Here is a 22872-nt window from a genome sequence, read left to right as displayed (position 1 = left end):
AACAGTACAAATCCTTTTCTCCATCCTTAGTGTCCAACTTCTCATACAGCTCCTCATATGCCTTTTTCTTGGCTTTTGCTACATCCCTCTTCACCTGCTGCCGCATGTCCTTGTACTCTTGCCTACTTTTCTCATCTCTCTGGTGATACCAATCCTGTTTCACCAACCTCTTTCTCCTTATGCTGTCCTGTACTTCTTCATTCCACCACCATGTCTCTTTGTCTTCCTTTCTATTTCCAGATGTTACACCAGGTACCTTTCTAGCTGTCTCCCTTTTTACTTCTGCAGTATTTGCCCAATCATCCAGCACCTCTTCACCACCACTGAGCCCCTGTCTGACTTCTTCCCTGAACCTTACACTACACTACCTTTAGTTTTCACCATCAAATTCTTCTTTCAGTCCTCACTCTCCTCTTCTTCTTTTCCCCTCCAAAACCATCCTACAGACCATCATCCGATGCTGTCTAGCTACACTATCCCCTGCCAATACCTTACAGTCTCCTTCTTCTTCTTTCGGCTTCTCCCATTAGGGGTCGCCACAGCAAATCATCTTTCTCCATACCCCCTGTCCTCTACATCTGCCTCTTTTAAATCAACTACCTGCATGTCTTCCCTCAACACATCCATAAACCTCCTCCTTGGCCCTCCTCTTTTCCTCCTTCCTGTTGGTTCTATCCTCAGCATTTTTCTACCTATATATCCCATGTCCATCCTCTGCACATGTCCAAACCATCTCAATCGCACCTCCCTCACCATGTCTCCAAAACGTCCTACATGTGGGGTCCCTCTAAAAATCTCGTTTCTAATCCTGTCCATCCTCATTACTCCCAAAGAAAAGCTCAACATCTTCAGCTCTGCTACCTCCAGCTCCACCTCCTGTCTTTTACTCAATGCCACTGTCTCTAAACCATGCAACATCGCCTTCCCTCTCATTCACACACATGTACTGACTTACTCCTACTAACTTCCAACACCTTACAGTCCTAAATAACAATAACAATAATAATAATAACAATAACAATAATAACAATAATAATAATAATAATAATAATAATAATTATCATTATTATTATTATTATCATTATTATTATTATTATTGTTATTGTTATTATTATAATAACCAGGAGCTATTTCAGCTACTGTCTGAAGCGCATGAGCATGCTCTGCAGTCTGATTGGCTCATCTTTACAACATGGGGGCGGGACAATCAAGCCAAGGCTCACACGACCAGGAAATCTATTAGCGTTATACTGCTACAGGAGAGAAAAGAGGTTAGGCTTCGCTTTGCCCGGAATTAAAAAGCACCAAAAGTCATGACCAGTAAGTATTTGGTTGATTAATGTTTAAAAAAAATATTTTTCACATTTATTAATATTCAAAATGAACGCAGGTCAAATACCGAGAATAGATACGAAAGAGTCCTGAATTTACGCTAACCACCGCTAGCTCCGCTGACGATACTTAGCTAGCTGATGTTAGCACTGTTTTATTAATAAAATACTATATATATGTAAAAAGTAAATGCTATCTGCTTATTAAACGCCTCGTGTATTCTCGATAAAATGGTTTTAATATGCTTAATTCAGTCAATGTAACGTTATCTTAATGTTTCCTTGTAACGTCACTGTTAGCTTTGGCTAGCAATAAAAGCGCAGCAGTAAATGTAAAACATTATTTATTCTCAAGATGGGTAAAAAAAAAATAATTGTCGCACAGTTTTCGATATATATTTAATTTGCTTGGTGATATTGACTAGGTTTTGGTATATTGAAATATTAAACCTGTGCTTTTGTTCTTATGGATTCATGTTGCCACGTTGGCATATGATATGTATATAAATAATGAAGCCGCCTATATGAGGGAGTTTGTTTTATAAAGAGTTTGTGGTTTACACGGAGCAAGAAGAACCTCAACCTTCTGACAATGCTCTTTCACTAATGTATGCTGAATACATGTATCTATTTATGTTTACATAACTGTATCGCTGCTGAAAAATCCAGTTTTGGTCTGACCAGCTCTCAGCTTCCAAAACACAATCGTAGCTGGTCAAAGTGGTAGAGCATCTTAATCAGCTGGTAAGTTATTTTCCAGCTTCATAATTACTTGATAATTTGATCAATAATTGTTTGAGGAATTTTTTTTGTAGATCTCGTGTTATATACTGTATTTTCTTATTTTTCTTAAAATCTTTCTGCATTTACCAACTGGTAAAGATGGTTTACTGGTTTCACCATCTAGGCAGTGGGTTTTTGTAGCTGGTCAAATCAGGCTGTATTTTTCAGCACTGACGCTATTTAAGAGGAGCCGGATATGTTTGATGTGATTGACATAAATGGCTAAATTCTAATTAATTGTGGATTTGATCATTTCTTGTGCAGGAGGAAACCAGCGTGAACTTGCCCGACAGAAGCATGCCAAGAAGCAAACTGAGAATACCAAGGGCAGAAAGGATGATGGTCTCTCTGCTGCTGCTCGCAAGCAGAGGTAATGTCCTTAGTTTTTTGTAATTATTGATTGTGATCTACATCTACCAGAAATATGAAATAATCATATCTAACACATGTTTTTTTTTGTTCAGGGATGCCGAGATAATGCAGCAGAAACAGAAGAAAGCCAATGATAAGCCAGAACCTAAATCGAAATAACCAGTGGGATAGCTTGGGGCCTGTGTGCATTTTGCAGAGGTTTCCAAACTTCAACAGCCCATGGCTCACAAAAAGTTGTAACCATATAGACAACTAAAAAAAACAAACAAACAATTGCTGACTTTGGTAATCAGTTGCAGAAAATAGTCTACAATATGGTTTCAGAAAGATCTCATTTATGAGGAAAGTTCTTTTGAGTTAAGTAATGATTCACCCATTGTTCCAAATATAATCAGTACACAAATAATTCAATTTTGAAACATGAATTGGTTAAATCATATTTTTAACTGGTTAAAAATATTGATGTGTAGTTCCACCACATGTTAAACTCTTTACTGATAAATCTTGGTTCAAATGTCATGAGATTGCTTTCTAATCCTTCATCTTGTGTCTCCTTTTGATTTCACATCATTGAGTGTTTACTAGATGTGGAGAAGATCATTTTAAAGAGGGAGACTGCCAGTCAACATATGAACTGACTTTCAAGTTTCTGTATTTTTGTATCAAACACCCTTAATAAAGTGTACATTTTTAAACTGATTTGATTTTGTGCAAAATTATATATTTTTTTTCAGTGTTTTATTTATAAGTGTTTAAATTATAAGCTCATTTATTTTATTGTGGTTTGTGTGCATTGACTATTTTTAACTTTCAAACAACCTCCCAAAACAAAAAGAGCCAGGTCTACATGAGGCATGAGGTTGCAGTCTAGCGTTGTGTCAATTTGCAGCTTTCAAGATCAAGGGGTGTATCTGTTTGGACTGCCAATGTTTAGGTGTCTGTGTTTTTTTTATTTAAACCAGGAGTGGGTGTGGCCCAGAGATTTTTGTGAACTCTAGTTTGGGCCCTGGGGACAGTGAAAAGCACTGTAAAACCAAACAATAGCTAAAAGAAATCTCTAATTAGTTTTTTTTTTTTTTTAATATTCAGAAAATTTAACATTTTTACTACATATTTATAGAATTAATTCAAAAGCTAATTTTTCTTCACAGTTCTTTAACCACACATGAGCTGCCTGAGTGATAGTGTTACCCAGTCTTTTATGCTATGTGTCTATTGTGTATAATATTTACTGGTTTCATTGCGTATTTAGATGAACCCAGCCATTAGGGAGGCACAAGCCAGTGCACTCTTAGCGTCGCTCCCAAGCCCGGATCAATGGGGAGGGTTGCGTTAGGAAGTGCATCCATCGTAAAACGTGCCAAATCGAATATGCGTGTCACGATTAAGAAATTCATACTGGATCGGTCGAGGCCCGGGTTAACAACAACCGCCACAGGTATCGTTAGCCGACAGGGTACCGGTGAAAATAAGGCTACTGTTGGCCGAAGGAGGAGAAGGAGAGGAGGAAGACATCTACAGAGACGGCAGGGAAAGGAGAAGTGTAGGAGAGTAGAGGTTAGGGTTGGTACTTTAAATGTGGGTACTATGACTGGTATAGGGAGAGAGATATCTGATATGATGGAGAGGAGAAAGGTAGATATGTTGTGTGTTCAGGAGACCAAGTGGAAAGGGAGTAGGACCAGGAACATTGTAAGTGGGTTTAAACTGTTCTATTATGGTGTGGATGGAAAGAGAAATGGTGTAGGGGTGATTCTGAAAGAAGAGTACAGAAAGAGTGAAGTGGAGGTGATGAGAGTTTCTGATAGGGTGATGAATGTGAAGCTAGAAGTTGAAGGGATGATGGTAAATGTCATCAGTGCCTATGCTCCACAAGTCAGCTGTGAGATAGAGGAGAAGGAAAGATTCTAGAAATGAATGATTGGTGAATGGGGCAGACTTTAATGGGCATGTAGGTGAAGGGAACAGAGGTGATGAGGCGGTGATGGAAGGTATGGCCTAAAGGAGAGGAATGTGGAAGAGCAGATGGTGGTAGATTTTGCTAAAAGGATGGAAATGGCAGTGGTGAATACTTATTTTAAGAAGAAGGATGATCATAGGGTGACCTATTAGAGTGGAGGAAGGTGCACACAGGTGAATTATGTTCTATGTAGGAGATGCAACCTAAATGAGATTGGAGACTGTAAGGTGTTGGCGGGGGACAGTGTAGATAGACAGCATCGGATGGTGGTCTGTAGGATGGTTTTGGAGGCAAAGAAGAAGAGGAGGAGAGTAAGGACTGACAGAAGAATAAGATGGTGGAAACTGAGTGATGAGGGAGGCAGCTAGAAAAGTACTTGGTGTGACATCTAGAAATAGAAAGGAAGACAAAGAGACGTGGTGGTGGAATAAGGAAGTGCAGGAGAGCATAAGGGGAAAGAGGTGAACAAAACAGAAGTGGAATAGACAGAGTGATGAGAAAAGTAGGCAGAAGTACAAGGAGATGCGGCAGCAGCTGGAGAGGGATGTGGCGAAAGCCAAGGAAAAGGCATACGAGGAGCTGTATGAGAGGTTGAACACTAAGGGAGGAGAAAAGGATTTATACAGATTGACCAGACAGAGTGACCAATCTGGGAAAGATTTGTTGCAAGTTAGAGTAATAAAGGATGGAGATGGAAATGTGTTGACTAGTGAGGAGAGTGTGTTGAGAAGGTGGAGGGAGTATTTTGAGCACCTGATGAACGAGGAAAATGAGAGAGAGAGAAGGTTGGATGATGTGGCGTTAGTAAAGCAGGAAGTGGATAGGATTAGTAAGGAGGAAGTGAGAGCAGCAATTAAGAATGAAGAGTGGAAAGTCGGTTTAGGAGATGTTTAGGAGAGATGACAGTGGAGTTTTTAACCAGAATATTTAACAAGATTTTGGAAGGTGAGAGGATGCCTGAGGAATGGAGAAGGAGTGCTGGTACCGATCTTTAAGAATAAGGGAGATGTGCAGACCTGCAGTAACTACAGGGTAATTAAGTTGCTCAGTCACACCATGAAGTTAAGGGAAAGAGTAGTGGAAGCCTGGCTGAGAGAAGAGTTGACCATCTGTGAGCAACAGTATGGTTTCATGCCGAGGAAAAGCAGCACAGATGCCCTATTTGCTTTGATAATGTTGATAGAGAAGTATAGAGAAGGACAGAAGGAATTGCATTGTGTATTTGTGGATTTAGAGAAAGCGTACGACAGGGTGAAGAGAGAAGTTGTGGTATTGTATGAGGAAGTCAGGTGTGTCAGAGAAGTATGCGAGGGTGGTGCAGGACATGTATGAGGACAGTGTGAAAGCAGTGAAGTGTGCAGTAGGAACGACAGACTGGTTCAAGGTGAAGGTTGGATTGCATCAAGGATCGGCCCTGAGCCCTTTCCTGTTTGCAGTGGTGATGGACAGGTTGACGGATGAGGTCAGACAGGAGTCTCCCTGGACTATGATGTTTGCGGATGATATTGTATTTGTGGTGAGAGTAGTAAGCAGGTTAAGAAAAGCCTAGAGAGGTGGAGGTACACGCTGGAGAGAAGGGAAATGAAAGTCAGTAGGAGTAAGACAGAGTACATGTGCGTAAATGAGAGCGAGGGCAGTGGAGGGGTGCCGTTGCAGGGAGAAGAGGTGGAGAAGGTGGTGGAGTTCAGGTACCTGGGGTCAACAGTGCAAAATAATGGAGAGTGTGTTAGAGAAGTAAAGAAAAGTGTGCAGGCAGGGTGGGGTGGGTGGAGAAGAGTGACAGGATTTGTGATAGAAGAGTATCTGCAAGAATGAAAGGGAAGGTTTATAGGACTGTGGTGAGACCTGAGATGTTGTATGGATTAGAGACAGTGGCATTGAGTAAAAGGCAGAGCTGAAGATGTTAAGGTTTTTGTTGGGAGTGACGAGGATGGACAAGATTAGAAATGAGTTTATTAGAGGGACAGCGCATGTAGGACGTTTTGAAAACAAGGTGAGGGAGGCGAGATTGAGATGGTTTGGACATGTGCAGAGGAGGGACATGAGTTAAATTGGTAGGAGAATGCTGAGGATGGAGCCACCGAGAAGGAGGAGAAGAGGAAGGACAAGGAGGAGGTTCATGGATGTGGTGATGGAAGACATGCAGGTAGTTGGTGTGAAAGAGGCAGATGTAGAGGACAGGGTGGTATGGACACGGATGAGCCGCTGTGGCTACCCCTAATGGGAGCAGCCGAAAGAAGAAGAAGATTGCATATTTAGATGCAATCTGATTACACAGCTGACAAAAGGACAGATCACAAAGTAATTTTTCACATAAACAGTTCTATACAATCTATAACTCGTAATGAAAGCCTGACCTACTCCATCTTAAATAACTAATATAAAAAATGTATTAATTTGACAAATGTACAAGAAAAAAGTAATCTAAAATATCCAGTAATGTTAAATCAAGGAAGAAAAAAATAAAATATGCGATCTTAGAGGTGATTTATTTAAACAGACAATGTATCTTTCTAGATGTTTATATGGCATTGTTTTAGTAAAAACACTAGAGTTTTAAACAAGAGACTGGGTCACACTATCACTCAGGCTGCACTACTGCGTCTATTCACAGGTGCGATCCCACTACTGATCAGTACGGGGGCTTTGACCTGCTTCGTTCCCGACCTGGGCCGGTTCACCCCTCCTCAGGCGACCTGGTAGTCCAGAGCTCCCTTAGGAACACCATATCGATACCGATCTTTGTGCAGACACCTGATCCACATAGTCCACAGGAGCCCAGAACCCCTGAGCTCAAGAACTCCACCAGCCTCAGCCTCCCAGTAACGTGGATTACAGGCGCGCGCCACAGCACCCGGCATACAGCACTCAGTCTGATAGGAGTTTAAATGTAAAGTTCTTCGTTATAGCGCCACCTGGTGACAATTCCTGGTGTAAACGAAATTTTCTGTGTTCACCCATTCAACGCATACATACAAAGGTAAAGAAAGAACTTCTCTGATTCCGATTCTGATTTATATGCTTTTATTTGGAAACAAACTGAAGTTGAATAACTAATGAGAGAGATAAATGATACAAAAGTGCCCTCATTTTGCAGCTGCATTTTATGTTTTTACACTCTGTTATTCCAGACACATTTGTTCATTGGATTATCAATCATCGGCTCATTTGCTTGTCTTGATATTACGTCATATCGCTAAAATATACTATAAAGAGTCTCTCATAATACGTAAGTTTCTTTTAATTCTACATACATTTTTATGAATTTTGGTGTTTAATATCTGGTTTCAATACATCTTCAGAATCACTCTTATTCTCAACTTTTTGTCCCAGGTGACAAACGATAGATCATAATTTAACTGATCACATAAACAATTATATTTACAGCCTGCAATAAAATTTTTGACATTTGAAACGTTGATGATTATGGCAGACGTTTCTGTCGTGTTTGTTACTACCAGATCTGAGCATATAAACCGGCTATATAAACGTATTTTTATTATATTGCATAAACGAACGCGAAATATTCTGTTAAAACATCACATTTCCAGATTTTACAGCATTAATGGAAGCCAGGTGGCGCCATAATGAAGAAATCTACATTTAAACCTCCTATTAGATTGAACGTTGCGCGCGCCTGTAACCCACGTTACTGGGAAGCTGAAGCTGGTGGAGTTCTCAAGCTCAGAGGTTGTGGACTATGTGGATCAGGTGTTTGCACTTAGATCGGTATCGATATGATGTCCCCAATGGAGCTCTGGACTACCAGGTGGCCTGAGGAAGGGGTGAACCGGTCCAGGTCGTGAACGAAGCAGGTCAAAGCCCTCGTACTGACCAGTAGTTGGATCGTACCTGTGAAAAGACGCAGTAGTGCAGCCTGAGTGATAGTGTGTGACCCAGTCTTTTATGCTATGTGTCTATTGTGTATAATATTTACTGGTTTCATTGCATATTTAGATGCACTCTGATTACACAGCTGACAAAAGGACAGATCACAATGTAATTTTTCACATAAACAGTTCTATACAGTCTATAACTCGTAATCAAAACCTGACCTACTCCATCTTAAATAACTAATATAAAATTAAATAATTTTACAAATGTACAAGTAAAAATAATCTAAACTATCCAGTAATGTTTAATCAATGAAAGAGAAAATTACTCACAAAAATAAAATATGCGATCTTAGAGGTGATTTATTTAAACAGACAATGTATCTTTCTAGATGTTTATATGGCATTGTTTTAGTAAAAACACTAGAGTTTTAAACAAGAGACTGGGTCACACTATCACTCAGGCTGCACTACTGCGTCTATTCACAGGTGCGATCCCACTACTGATCAGTACGGGGGCTTTGACCTGCTTCGTTCCCGACCTGGGCCGGTTCACCCCTCCTCAGGCGACCTGGTAGTCCAGAGCTCCCTTAGGAACACCATATCGATACCGATCTTTGTGCAGACACCTGATCCACATAGTCCACAGGAGCCCAGAACCCCTGAGCTCAAGAACTCCACCAGCCTCAGCCTCCCAGTAACGTGGATTACAGGCGCGCGCCACAGCACCCGGCATACAGCACTCAGTCTGATAGGAGTTTAAATGTAAAGTTCTTCATTATAGCGCCACCTGGTGACAATTCCTGGTGTAAACGGAATTTTCTGTGTTCACCCATTCAACTCATACATACAAAGGTAAAGAAAGAACTTCTCTGATTCCGATTCTGATTTATTTGCTTGTATCTGTAAACAAACTGAAGTTGAATAACTCATGAGAGAGATAAATGATACAAAAGTGCCCTCATTTTGCAGCTGCATTTTATGTTTTTACACACTGTGATTCCAGACACTTTTGTTCATTGGACTATCAATCGTCGGCTCATTTTCTTGTCTTGATATTACATTATATCTTTAAGATATACTATAAAGAGTCTCATAATGAACAAGTTTCCTTTAATTATACATACATTCTTATGTATTTTTGGTGTTTAATATCTGGTTTCAATACATCTTCAGAATCTCTCTTATTCTTAACTCTTTGTCCCAGCTGACAAAAGATAGATCATAATTTAACATAATCAAACAACCTCCCAAAACAAAAAGAGCCAGGTCTACATGAGGCATGAGGTTGCAGTCTAGCGTTCTGTCAATTTGCAGCTTTCAAGATAGGGGTGTATCTGTTTGGACTGCCAATGTTTAGGTGTCTGTGTTTATTTTATTTAAACCAGAAGTGGGTGTGGTCCAGAGATTTTTGTGAACTCTAGTTTGGGCCCTGGGGACAGTGAAAAGCACTGTAAACCCAAACAATAGTTAAAATAAATCTCTAATTAGTCTTTTTTTAATATTCAGAAATGTAAAATTATTACTATATATTTATAGAATTAATTCAAAAGCTATTTTTTCTTTACAGTTCTTTAACCACACTTACTTTATTATAGGTCTCATAATTTGAGTTTTTACGACATCTCAGCATCATACATATTATAAAGCACACAATCTTATATCATGTCTTTGTAAAGTAATGCCTGTGCAAACAATACAAGCTCCAATATCATCATTTGATTTTGGAGTGAAACAACTTCAGTTTACTGTACAGAGAGAGCCTGACCTCAGACCCATTGAACACGTTTGGATGTACTGAAACTGAAAAGACGCAGTAGTGCAGCCTGTGTGACCCAGTCTTTTATGCTATGTGTCTATTGTGTATAATATTTACTAGGTTTCATTGCATATTTAGATGCACTCTGATTACACAGCTGACAAAAGGACAGATCACAATGTAATTTTTCACATAAACAGTTCTATACAGTCTATAACTCGTAATCAAAACCTGACCTACTCCATCTTAAATAACTAACAAAAAATTTAATAATTTGACAAATGTACAAGTAAAAATAATCTAAACTATCCAGTAATGTTAAATCAAGGAAGAAGAAAAAAAAATAAATGAAATGTCTGATCTTAGAGGTGATTTATTCAAACAGACAATGTATCTTTCTAGATGTTTATATGGCATTGTTTTAGTAAAAACACTAGAGTTTTAAACAAGAGACTGGGTCACACTATCACTCAGGCTGCACTACTGCCATTCAACTCATACATACAAAGGTAAAGAAAGAACTTCTCTGATTCCGATTCTGATTTATTTGCTTGTATCTGTAAACAAACTGAAGTTGAATAACTAATGAGAGAGATAAATTATACAAAAAGTGCCCTCATTTTGCAGCTGCATTTTATGTTTTTACACTCTGTGATTCCAGACTCATTTGTTCATTGGATTATCAATCGTCTGCTAATTTTCTCGTCTTTATATTACGTCATATCTTTAAGATATACTATAAAGAGTGTCTCAGATTAAGTAAGTTTCTTTTAATTCTACATACATTCTTATGAATTTTGGTGTTTAATATCTGATTTCAATACATCTTCAGAATCACTCTTATTCTCAACTTTTTGTCCCAGCTGACAAAAGATAGATCATAATTGAACTGATCACATAAACAATTATATTAACAGCCTGCAATAAAATTTCAGACATTTGAAACGTTGATGATTATGGCAGACGTTTCTGTCGTGTTTGTTTCTACCAGATCTGAGCATATAAACCGGCTATATAAACGTATTTTCATTATATTGCATAAACGAACGCGAAATATTCTGTTAAAACATCACATTTCCAGATTTTACAGCATTAATGGAAGCCAGGTGGCGCCATAATGAAGAAATCTACATTTAAACCTCCTATTAGATTGAACGTTGCGCGCGCCTGTAACCCACGTTACCGGGAAGCTGAAGCTGGTGGAGTTCTCGAGCTCAGAGGTTGTGGACTATGTGGATCAGGTGTTTGCACTTAGATCGGTATCGATATGATGTCCCCAGTGGAGCTCTGGACTACGAGGTGGCCTGAGGAAGGGGTGAACCGGTCCAGGTCGTGAACGAAGCAGGTCAAAGCCCTCGTACTGACCAGTAGTTGGATCGTACCTGTGAAAAGACGCAGTAGTGCAGCCTGAGTGATACTGTGTGACCCAGTCTTTTATGCTATGTGTCTATTGTGTATAATTTAACCCAGCCATTAGGGGGGCACAAGCCAGTGCACTCTTAGTGCCGGTCCCAAGCCCGGGTAAATGGGGAGGGTTGCGTTAGGAAGGGCATCCAGCGTAAAACATGTGCCAAATCAAATATGCGGATCACAAAGGAGAATTTCATACCGGATCGGTCGAGGCCCGGGTTAACAACGACCGCCACAGGTATCGTTAGCCGACAGGGTACCGGTGGAAATTGGGCTACTGTTGGCCGAAGGAGGAGAAGGAGAGGAGGAAGACGTCTACAGAGACGGCAGGAAAAGGAGCAGTGTAGGAGAGTAGAGGTTCGGGTTGGTACTTTAAATGTTGGTTCTATGACGGGTAAAGGGAGAGAGATAGCTGATATGATGGAGAGGAGAAAGGTAGATATGCTGTGTGTTCAGGAGACCAAGTGGAAAGGGAGTAAGGCCAGGAACATTGGAGGTGGATTTAAACTGTTTTATCATGGTGTGGATGGGAAAAGAAATGGTGTAGGGGTGATTCTGAAGGAAGAGTACAGTAAGAGTGTAGTGGAGGTGAAGAGAGTTTCTGATAGGGTGATGATCGTGAAGGTGGAAGTTGAAGGATGATGATAAATGTCATCAGTGCCTATGCTCCACAAGTTGGCTGTGAGATGGAGGAAAAGGAAAGATTCTGGAGTGAATTAGATGAAGTGGTAGATGGTGTACCTAGGAAAGAACGATTGGTGATTGGGGCAGACTTTAATGGGCATGTAGGTGAAGGAACAGAGGTGATGAGGAGGTGATGGGTAGGTATGGTTTTAAGGAGAGGAATGTGGAAGGGCAGATGGTGGTAGATTTTGCTAAAAGGATGGAAATGGCAGTGGTGAACACGTATTTTAAGAAGAAGGAGGATCATAGGGTGGCGTATAAGAGTGGAGGAAGGTGCACACAGGTGGACTATGTGCTATGCAGGAGATGCAACCTGAAGGAGATTGGAGACTGTAAGGTGTTGGCGGGGACAGTGTAGCTAGACAGCATCGGATGGTGGTCTGTAGGATGGTTTTGGAGGCGAAGAAGAAGAGGAGGAATGTAAGGATTGAAAGAAGAATAAGATGGTGGAAACTGAAGGAGGAAGAGTGTAGTGTGAGGTTCAGGGAAGAGGTCAGACAGGGGCTCGGTGGTGGTGAAGAGGTGCCGGATGATTGGGGAACTACTGCAGGAGTGATGAGGGAGGCAGCTAGAAAAGTACTTGGTGTGACATCTGGAAATAGAAAGCAAGACAAGGAGACGTGGTGGTGGAATGAGGAAGTGCAGGAGAGCATTAGGGGAAAGAGGTTGGCAAAACAGAAGTGGGATCGACAGAGTGATGAGAAAAGTAGGCAGGAGTACAAGGAGATGCGGCAGCAGGTAAAAAGGGATGTGGCGAAAGCCAAGGAAAAGGCATATGAGGAGCTGTATAAGAGGTTGGACACTAAGGAAGGAGAAAAGGAGTTATACCGATTGGCCAGGCAGAGGGACCGAGCTGGGAAGGATGTACTGCAAGTTAGAGCAATAAAGGATGGAGAGGGAAATGTGTTGACTAGTGAGGAGAGTGTGTTGAGAAGGTGGAGGGAGTATTTTGAGCAGCTGATGAATGAGGAAAATCACAGAGAGAGAAGGTTGGAGGATGTGGAGTTGGTGAAGCAGGATGTAGATAGGATTAGTAAGGAGGAAGTGAGAGCAGCGATTAAGAGGATGAAGAATGGAAAGTCGGTTGGACCAGATGACATACCGGTAGAGGCGTGGAGATGTTTAGGAGAGATGGCAGTGGAGTTTTTAACCAGATTGTTTAACAGGATTCTGGAAGGAGAGGATGCCTGAGGAATGGAGAAGGAGTGTGCTGGTACCGATCTTTAAGCATAAGGAGATGTGCAGACCTGCAGTAACTACAGGGGAATTAAGTTGATCAGTCACACCATGAAGTTATGGGAAAGAGTAGTGGAAGCCAGGCTGAGAGAAGAGGTGACCATCTGTGAGCAACAGTATGGTTTCATGCCGAGGAAGAGCACCACAGATGCCTTATTTGCTTTGAGGATGTTGATGGAGAAGTATAGAGAAGGACAGAAGGAATTGCATTGTGTATTTGTGGATTTAGAGAAAGCGTACGACAGAGTGCCAAGAGAGGAGTTGTGGTATTGTATGAGGAAGTCAGGTGTGTCAGAGAAGTATGTAAGGGTGGTGCAGGACATGTATGAGGACAGTGTGACGGCAGTGAAGTGTGCAGTAGGTACGACAGACTGGTTCAGAGTGAAGGTTGGACTGCATCAAGGATCGGCCCTGAGCCCTTTCCTGTTTGCAGTGGTGATGGACAGGTTGACGGACGAGGTCAGACAGGAGTCTCCCTGGACTATGATGTTTGCAGATGATATTGTGATTTGTGGTGAGAGTAGAGAGCAGGTTGAGAAGAGCCTGGAGAGGTGGAGATATGCGCTGGAGAGAAGGGGAATGAAAGTCAGTAGGAGTAAGACAGAGTACATGTGTGTGAATGAGAGGGAGGGCAGTGGAGTAATGCGGTTGCAGGGAGAAGAGGTGGAGAAGGTGGAGGAGTTCAGGTACCTGGGGTCAACAGTGCAAAGTAATGGAGAGTGTGTTAGAGAAGTAAAGAAAAGAGTGCAGGCAGGGTGGAGTGGGTGGAGAAGAGTGACAGGAGTGATTTGTGATAGTAGGGTATCTGCAAGAATGAAAGGGAAAGTTTATAGGACTGTGGTGAGACCTGCGATGTTGTATGGATTAGAGACAGTGGCATTGAGTAAAAGGCAGGAGGCAGAGCTGGAGGTAGCAGAGCTGAAGATGTTAAGGTTTTCGTTGGGAGTGACGAGGATGGACAAGATTAGAAATGAGTTTATTAGAGGGACAGCACATGTAGGATGTTTTGGCGACAAGGTGAGGGAGGCGAGATTGAGATGGTTTGGACATGTGCAGAGAAGGGACATGAATTATATTGGTAGAAGAATGTTGAAGATGGAGCCACCAGGTAGGAGGAAAAGAGGAAGGCCAAGGAGGAGGTTCATGGATGTGGTGAGGGAAGACATGCAGGTAGTTGGTGTGAAAGAGGCAGATGTAGAGGACAGGGTGGTATGGAGACGGATGATCCGCTGTGGCGACCCCTAATGGGAGCAGCCGAAAGAAGAAGAAGAAGAAGAAGAAGTCTATTGTGTATAATATTTACTGGTTTCATTGCATATTTAGATGCACTCTGATTACACAGCTGACAAAAGGACAGATCACAATGTAATTTTTCACATAAACAGTTCTATACAGTCTATAACTCGTAATCAAAACCTGACCTACTCCATCTTAAATAACTAATATAAAATTAAATAATTTTACAAATGTACAAGTAAAAATAATCTAAACTATCCAGTAATGTTTAATCAATGAAAGAGAAAATTACTCACAAAAATAAAATATGCGATCTTAGAGGTGATTTATTTAAACAGACAATGTATCTTTCTAGATGTTTATATGGCATTGTTTTAGTAAAAACACTAGAGTTTTAAACAAGAGACTGGGTCACACTATCACTCAGGCTGCACTACTGCATCTATTCACAGGTGTGATCCCACTACTGATCAGTACGGGGGCTTTGACCTGCTTCATTCCCAACCTGGGCCGGTTCACCCCTCCTCAGGCGACCTGGTAGTCCAGAGCTCCCTTAGGAACACTATATCGATACCGATCTTTGTGCAGACACCTGATCCACATAGTCCACAGGAGCCCAGAACCCCTGAGCTCAAGAACTCCACCAGCCTCAGCCTCCCAGTAACGTGGATTACAGGCGCGCGCCACAGCACCCGGCATACAGCACGCAATCTGATAGGAGTTTAAATGTAAAGTTCTTCATTATAGCGCCACCTAGTGACAATTCCTGGTGTAAACGAAATTTTCTGTGTTCACCGATTCAACGCAGACTGAGAAAGGATAGATCACAAGTTGATTGTTCACATAAACAACAAAACAGCAGATGATATAATTGGTTTATAGCTGGAGGAAAGGAATCACTGGACACTTTTTTTAGAAGTTCCTCTGGTTCTAAGATGAGAATGTTATTGCTGTTTTATGTATTAAAAAAAGGATTGTAGTCATGAGTTGTAACATGCAATGCTTAAAATACCACTTCACTGTTAAAGATTAATACACTAAAACATTATCTAGCCAAATTTGATATAACTTTGATCCAATTTATTTCCATTTTCTGTACCCTGTGTGTAGATTTTTCTGTACATTGTTGGTAGAACAATAAAGTTCTAAATCTAAATGCACTTAGTGAGCAGAAAGAGCATTGATAAAAACTTGCTGAGACCTGAGGGTTCACATTTTATCTATATTTTATCATAACTTGTCTTGTACATGTGGTATCCATCCTAACAGGATATTTGCCACAGCAAAGGGTTTCCTGGGAATATGGGACATTTGCACAAGGGAGCATGCGATTCAGAGAGATAACATTTCATGTTGTATTTTTACAGCCGTGGTAAAATATTAAAATAATATAAAACACAAAAAAATATTTTCTAAAGATTACATTTAAAATGTAAAAAATATAGTGGTGAATTTGTTACAAATATGTATTGCTAATTTTAAGATAACTTACATTTACATATGCACATGTAAAAATAATCTAGAATTATGGATGCTATTTTGCTGCTGTTAAAGGGATCCTTTTACTTATTTTAGTCACCCTTAAGTTGTTCCAAACTGTATACATTTCTTTGTTGTGCTGAACACAAAAATGTTTGTACCAAGTTAATCTGGGCCACAATTGACTTTCATAATAGGAAAGAATTACCACAGAAGTCAATGGTGTCCCAGAACTTTTTAGTTTACCACATTTATCGAAATATCTTCCTTTGTTCAGAAGTACAAAAAAATATATAAGTATATAAGAGCAAGGCAAGTTGTTTCTTTATGCCTTAAAAGATGTTTTATGTAGAAAAAATGGCCTTTAAAAGTCTACATGAGAAATGCATGCAGGACAATCAGGAGACTGCTCTTTGTTTTCTGTGCAAAGGTGCAAAGGTAATGATATTGATGACATTCGAGACACACACACATACACATTTTTTTTATTATCAGGAGAAAATTCCCCAAAGTGTACATCTTGACTGAATTCACTGTCCATTACATATATTTTACTAGACTGTATTACTGCTACCCCATTTAGGAATTTGTTTTAATCTATTGATAGTTTTGAAAATGTTTTTATTCAAGTAAATCTAAATTTAGTTTTAAGTTTTTAGAAAAAATAAACCTTAAAAATATTACTTAGTTTTATTTGTAAATAACTAAATCTAGTTCTAACTAAGAGCATAGTCATAGAAAAAGTAATATCTGTATGGTGTAATACAAAGTAATACAACATCAGAACATAAAGAAAACGAACAAGAAGGTAAGGCGAATTTTATTTATGGAAAAATCATGTTGCAGAATTTAGACCAGGTCTCCTCAAACAACTACCTATGGTCCAAATGTATGTGGACTATGTTCTATGTAGAAGATGCAACCTGAAAGTGATTGGAGACTGTAAGATGTTGGCAGGGGTCAGTGTGTCTAGACAGCAGGTGAAGAGGGATGTGGCTAAAGCAAAGGAATAGGCATATAAGGAGCTGTATGAGAAGTTGGAGACTGATGAAGGAGAACAAGATTTGTACTGATTGGCCAGGCAGAGGGACCGAGCTGGGAAGGATGTGCTGCAAGTTAGAGCAGTAAAGGTTGTAAATAGAAATGTTGACTAGTGAGGAGAGGGTGTTGAGTAGGTTGGTTGATGTGGAGATGGTGAACCAGGAAGTGGATATTATAAGTGAAGAGGAAGATGTTTAGGTGAGATGGCAGTGGAGTTTTTAACAAGATTGTTTAACAAGATTTTGAAAGGTGAGATGATTGAGAACAGACTGGTTCAAGGTAGAGGTTGGACTGCATCAAAGATCGGTTCTGAGCCATTTCCTATTTGCAGTGGTGATGGAGGCCGGTTGACGGGTGAGGTCAGACAGGAGTTTCCGGGAAATATGATGGTCGTGGATGATATTGTGATTTGTGGTGAGAGTAGGGAGCAGGCTGAGAAGAGCCTGGAAAGGTGAAGGTATGTGCTGGAGAGAAGGGGAATGAAAGTCAGGAGGAGTAAGACAGAGTACATGTGTGTGAATGAGAGCGAGGGCAGTGGAGTGGTGCGGTTGCAGGGAGAAGAGGTGGTGAAGGTGGTGGAGTTCAGGTACCTGGGATCAACAGTGCAAAGTAATGGAGACTGTGTTAGAGAAGTGAAGAAAAGAGTGCAGGCAGGGTGGAGTGGGTGGAGAAGAGTGGCATAAGTGATTTGTAATAGAAGGGTATCTGCAAGAGTGAAAGGGAAAGTTTATAGGACTGTGGTGAGACCTGCTATGTTGTATGGTTTAGAGACAGTGACATTGAGTAAAAGACAGGAGGTGGAGCTGGAGGTAGCAGGGCTAAAGATGCTTTTTATTAGGAGTGAGTTTTTCATTAGGAGTGATGATGATGGACAGGATTAGAAATGAGTTTTTAGAGGGACAGCGCATGTAGGATGTTTGGAGACAAGGTGAGGGAGGCGAGATTGAGATGATCAGTAGAAAAATGCTGAGGATGGAGCCACCAGGAAGGAGGAAAAGAGGAAGACTAAAGAGAAGGTTTATTGATGTGGTGAGGGAAGACATGAAGGTAGTTGGTTTGAAAGAGGCAGATGTAGAGGACAGGGGGGTATGGAGACGAATGATCCGCTGTGGTGATCCTAACGGGAGCAGCCAAAAGAGGTAGAAGATTACATTGGCTAAAACATCAGAGTGTTCTCTGATTCACACCGTCCTGTGAGTTTGTAAAAGTACAACAATCTTAAGTTACCAGACTGGAGTAAGAATAAAACATCTGGTATCTTTCCTCATTGCAGATGTATGCAAAGCTCAAATGTTAAAATCTCTTTTAGTTTAAGCTGAGATGTTGCGCAATCCCAGTGAGTTATACTGTAAAAAAAGACTGCAAAAATATCTTTCCATGAATTCTCATTAGACAAAAAAAACTTGGTAACATGAACTGTTCTGAAAATGTTCTAGCAGAATTATTCACCTTTTTTTTTTTTTTTTTTTTTTTTTACAGTGGATGCTATTAAAATAAGTCTATCCCTCACAGCCTCTCTTTTATACCTATCATGGCGCTGCTTGGAAAAAAAGTATTTTAGCCGAGAATAATTAAGAGCATAACATTTTTTTTTCATGTTAAAAAAGAATCTAATGTCTGATATCTGCCCCAAATGTTGGGACCCACTGTTAATTTCATTGGGATAATCTGACCTTTCAAAGTATCTTGTTGGAACTCTGGTATATACATTGGTATATTATTGTATTCATTATTATTATTATTATTATTATTATTATTATTATTATTATTATTTTATTATTATTATTATACAATTGATCATTTACTGTGAAAGTGCAGTTATTTATATTTTGTCTACATTGTCTTTGCAGAGACTTCCAAATGCATAGATAAGGAAGTGGTGGAGAAAAGTTAAGCAAATTATTCCTTTTAGAGACAATTAGAGATATCCATATACTGTATAGACATACATACATATGTATATAAAATACTAATTTTTCAACATAGCTTGTGTTAAAGTGATTACCATTCTGTGTTTCAACCACTACATTTAAAAGTTAATAAATAGAAAATTGGCAAGAGATTGGGTTAGTGTTTATAAACAAAACATATCTATAATACCCCATTTGTGTTAATCCTATTTTAGAAGGTTTTCTTGTAGCTCTTGTCATCAGGAGGCTTCCTGGTAGAAAGCGTACTGAGAGTATCAGACTTTCAGCAGGCGAAGAGGTAATGCAACAGGATTAGTGTAGGTTAAATAAATGTGACCTTGCACATAACATTTTGCAGACTAATTTCTGTCACTGAGTTCTTTTACATGCACATTATTTAATAAAAGCACACACTCAGGAAACACAGGCGCAACATCTCAATTCCATAATGACCAACAGGAACAAATCAGTGTCTGGTTTAAGACTAACTTTTTGGCCGATAAATAATGGTGCCGAAAGTCCATCTCAAAGTATTTAAGCATCTTCTAATTTAATATTACAGATATCTGGTCTCTGCAAGTGAAATACAGAGGAGATGCTCCGAACCAGATTGTTACTCCAACAACACTGTGGTTGTTTATTTGCGAAAAGCAAAGACACAAAAAAAAATCATACAGGAAAAGCTGACTCACATGGGTGTGCCTCCAAACACACCAAACTGACTTCACTGTGGAGTAAACTTTGAACTTTTATTTTTTTTGTTAATGTTTGCTGTTTTGTTAAGTATATTTCAATATTAGGTCTTATTATTTTACTAATAATTATATTTGTTTATGTGACTATATTTTAGATGAATGCAGTGAACTGGTCAGTGATGTAATGTTTCTGGCAGCTATGTTTACTCCACAAAAAAAAGTGGCCCAGGAAATGAGTGAAAATGATAATATTCAGGATGCAATTTCCAAAATTGAAGTATGCAGTTAACACACATTTTACATATATTTTTTATGATTATGCAAATTAAGACCTTAATTAAGATGATTATGCAAAAGCTTTATGTACTTCAGTTGCAGGAAAACCTACAAACACTTCTGTCCACTTTAAGGAGCAACTGAGAGACATTTGAACAGGTGACCCATGGCCTTGGCCTGGTTTAATGGGGGGCACATTTGAGTTCATTGACTCATGTCTGAAAGAAAAAATTAAAACACTTAAATCCTTAATGAAAGACATGTAAAATAAAAAGTTTTAAAAATACAGAACCTTTAATTCATGGGATTTGTTATTGAAGTTGTAATTTGATCAAATTCCTTATTACAAAATGATAGTCATAATTGTATTTTAATATTTTATTGTCACATTAGAATGTTGCCTAGAATAGGCAATTTATTAAAAACATTTAGTGAAATAATTGAAAATAGTCAGTATTTGTTCATTAATTTTTTTTTTATACAAAGCATCTGTACAACAGTCATTGACAAAAAAAAAAAGTTAGCAGCAACAAAGGAAAAAAAACCCCATTTTGGCTAGGCAAAACCTGTAGCTAGAAGTGATGGTTTCCTCAGCAAGACATTTACCTCTTGTAGATCAACCTTGGTTTTTTTTCTTTTTGACTGTGTAAATTACAGTGACAGCATCTTTTGCTGTTTGGCACAACTCGAAAACTATGAAGTGCAGTCACCTTTCTTTTTCTTGAATATTTTTCTAAACTGTGGAAAAAACTAATTTGTGTGCTTTCTGTACTAAACTGTACACTTCCTTATTTTCAATGATTTTTTTCTGATGGGCTCCACTCTTGAAGATCTATGAGCATGTTTTGCAGTGTAACGTTCTTTTTCTCAATGAACTTTAAGCAGTGTGAATCATCAGATATACTCTCACAAGATGATGTGTACAGAATGTTGTAAACTAATATACACATGTGCAACAAGATTTTCATTATCTGTAAAGTAGGATTCACTGTTTACAATTTTTCTTGCTGCTTCTTTCCTAAGGTCTTGAATTACAAGTCATTGTTTCTCTGCAATGTTCTGAGAGATAATTAGGTGTTTGCACATAGATCCACATTGGAATTTTTTGCAATTGCATTTATGCATAACTAAGTCAACTCTGTGAGATTGTGTGCTTGTATCAAATGAAACCAAACATACTCAATTTTTATACACTTCCATTTTTTAATCCAGGCCTTTTGCAATCATAGAATGGATGGCATTAGTGGTCTCCTCAGCATTAACTCCTTTTATGCGTCCAGTTTCTGTCAGGTCATCGAGGTAACTAAACAATAAAATGAAAGAACAAGAGAGGAAATTGTCAACTGATGTACCAAGGAAATGATTCAAAGAAAACTAAATACCCTATGAATTTTTATAGATTTCAAAGTAAAAAAAATGTATAGTGAAAAACTATACTATATAGAACAAAGAGGGGAGCTCTGGAATACTGTGTTTTATGGGATCAACAATGCCCTGTGAGCTGGCAGACCTTTTGGCTAAATGATTTCAGGATTAATATGTGCTGTTTAAGGGAATGAATCTATAAACTATTATATGTACACCGATCAGGCATAACATTATGACCACACTGACTGTTAAAGTCAATAACACTGATTATCTCTTCATTGCGTTGTTGCATATGGGGCAACGTAGCCACGGACCAGTCGGGTTGCCTGTGCTGACCCCTGTCCACCACCAAAAGCTCCAACAATGTGCACTAGAGCATCAGAACTGGACCACGGAGCAATAAGAGAAGGTGTCAGGTCTGATGAATCACCTTTTCTATAAAGTACGTAGATGGCCGGGTGCGTATGGGAAGAAGGCAAGCTGGCAGAGATGTCTGGGCAATGTTCTGCTGGGCCATCCATGTGGATATTTTTTTTGTACATGTACAGACTACCTAAGCATTGTTGCAGACCATGTACACCCTTTCATTTAAATGGTATTTCCTGATAGCTGTGGCCTCTTTCAGCAGTATAATGCACCCTGCCACAAAGCATAAATCGTTCAGGAATGGTTTGAGCACAACAATAGGTATTGGGGTATTCACTTGGACTTAAAATTCCGCATATCTCAGTCCAATCGAGCATCGGTGGGATGTACCGGACAAACAAGTTCGATCCATGGAGGCCCCACTTCGCAACTTACAGGACTTCAAAGATCTGCTGCTAACATCCTGCTGTGAGAGACCACAGCACATATTCAGAGATTTAGTTATGTCAAGTCAAGTCAAGTCAAGTTTATTTCTATAGCGCTTTTCACAACAGACATTGTCTCAAAGCAGCTTTACAGAAATCAACAGTTAAGGTGAACGGTGTGCATTTATCCCTGATGAGCAGCCGTGACTGTGGCAAGGAAAAACTCCCTTAGATGTAATGAGGAAGAAACCTTGAGAGGAACCAGACTCAAAAGGGGAACCCATCCTCATTTGGGTGACCAAGAGTTTGATCATAAATCTTTCAACAATACAGAACACTGGAGAGTGAGAACTAACATGAGTACGGGAGTATAAGGTTATAAGTAATGTTCTTTCTACAGTCTTATACAGTCTTTATGGTTAGTAGCTCCTAGTTTTATGAGCTCATAACATTTGTGATCATCACAGATCCAGCATCAGCTTCTCCATGCCAGAGCCTTTAAACACTCCAGGAGGTCCAATGTCGAAACCACACATCTAGTGGGATACAATTGGCACTGGTACGTCTCTAGATGGTTCGGGATGTTTGCGAGTTCGGCATCTACTTCTTCAAATGTCCATAATCTATATGAGGTGGGACGTGACTGAAGCGGGCCAAACCTCAGGATGCCTCAGGATGGGGAGAGAAAGAGAAGCAGTGGAGAGGAAT

The 22872-nt window shown here is 39.6% G+C and overlaps 1 protein-coding gene across 1 annotated transcript; it reads left to right on the top strand.

Moving 5' to 3' along the window:
• Nucleotides 1-1166: 1166 nt before the first annotated feature.
• Nucleotides 1167-3185, top strand: serf2b (small EDRK-rich factor 2b). Its single transcript, XM_046857738.1, has 3 exons — nt 1167-1320; nt 2379-2484; nt 2579-3185. Exons 1-3 carry the CDS (start codon nt 1314-1316, stop codon nt 2643-2645), a joined length of 180 nt encoding a protein of 59 aa, XP_046713694.1. The 5' UTR covers nt 1167-1313; the 3' UTR covers nt 2646-3185.
• The last annotated feature ends 19687 nt before the right edge of the window (nt 3186-22872 follow it).

The sequence above is a fragment of the Silurus meridionalis genome, chromosome 9 (genome assembly GCF_014805685.1).
Source record: "Silurus meridionalis isolate SWU-2019-XX chromosome 9, ASM1480568v1, whole genome shotgun sequence".
Taxonomy (NCBI): domain Eukaryota; kingdom Metazoa; phylum Chordata; class Actinopteri; order Siluriformes; family Siluridae; genus Silurus; species Silurus meridionalis.
Note: the sequence above shows the minus strand (reverse complement) of the source record. Positions and strands in the feature narration are given on the sequence as shown.

What these genes read in the sequence shown, in the direction of transcription:
- serf2b (XM_046857738.1), top strand. An exon ending in GCTGCTGCTCGCAAGCAGAG is followed by an intron (nt 2,485 to 2,578) that starts GTAATGTCCTTA and finishes TTTTTTGTTCAG; the next exon opens with GGATGCCGAGATAATGCAGC.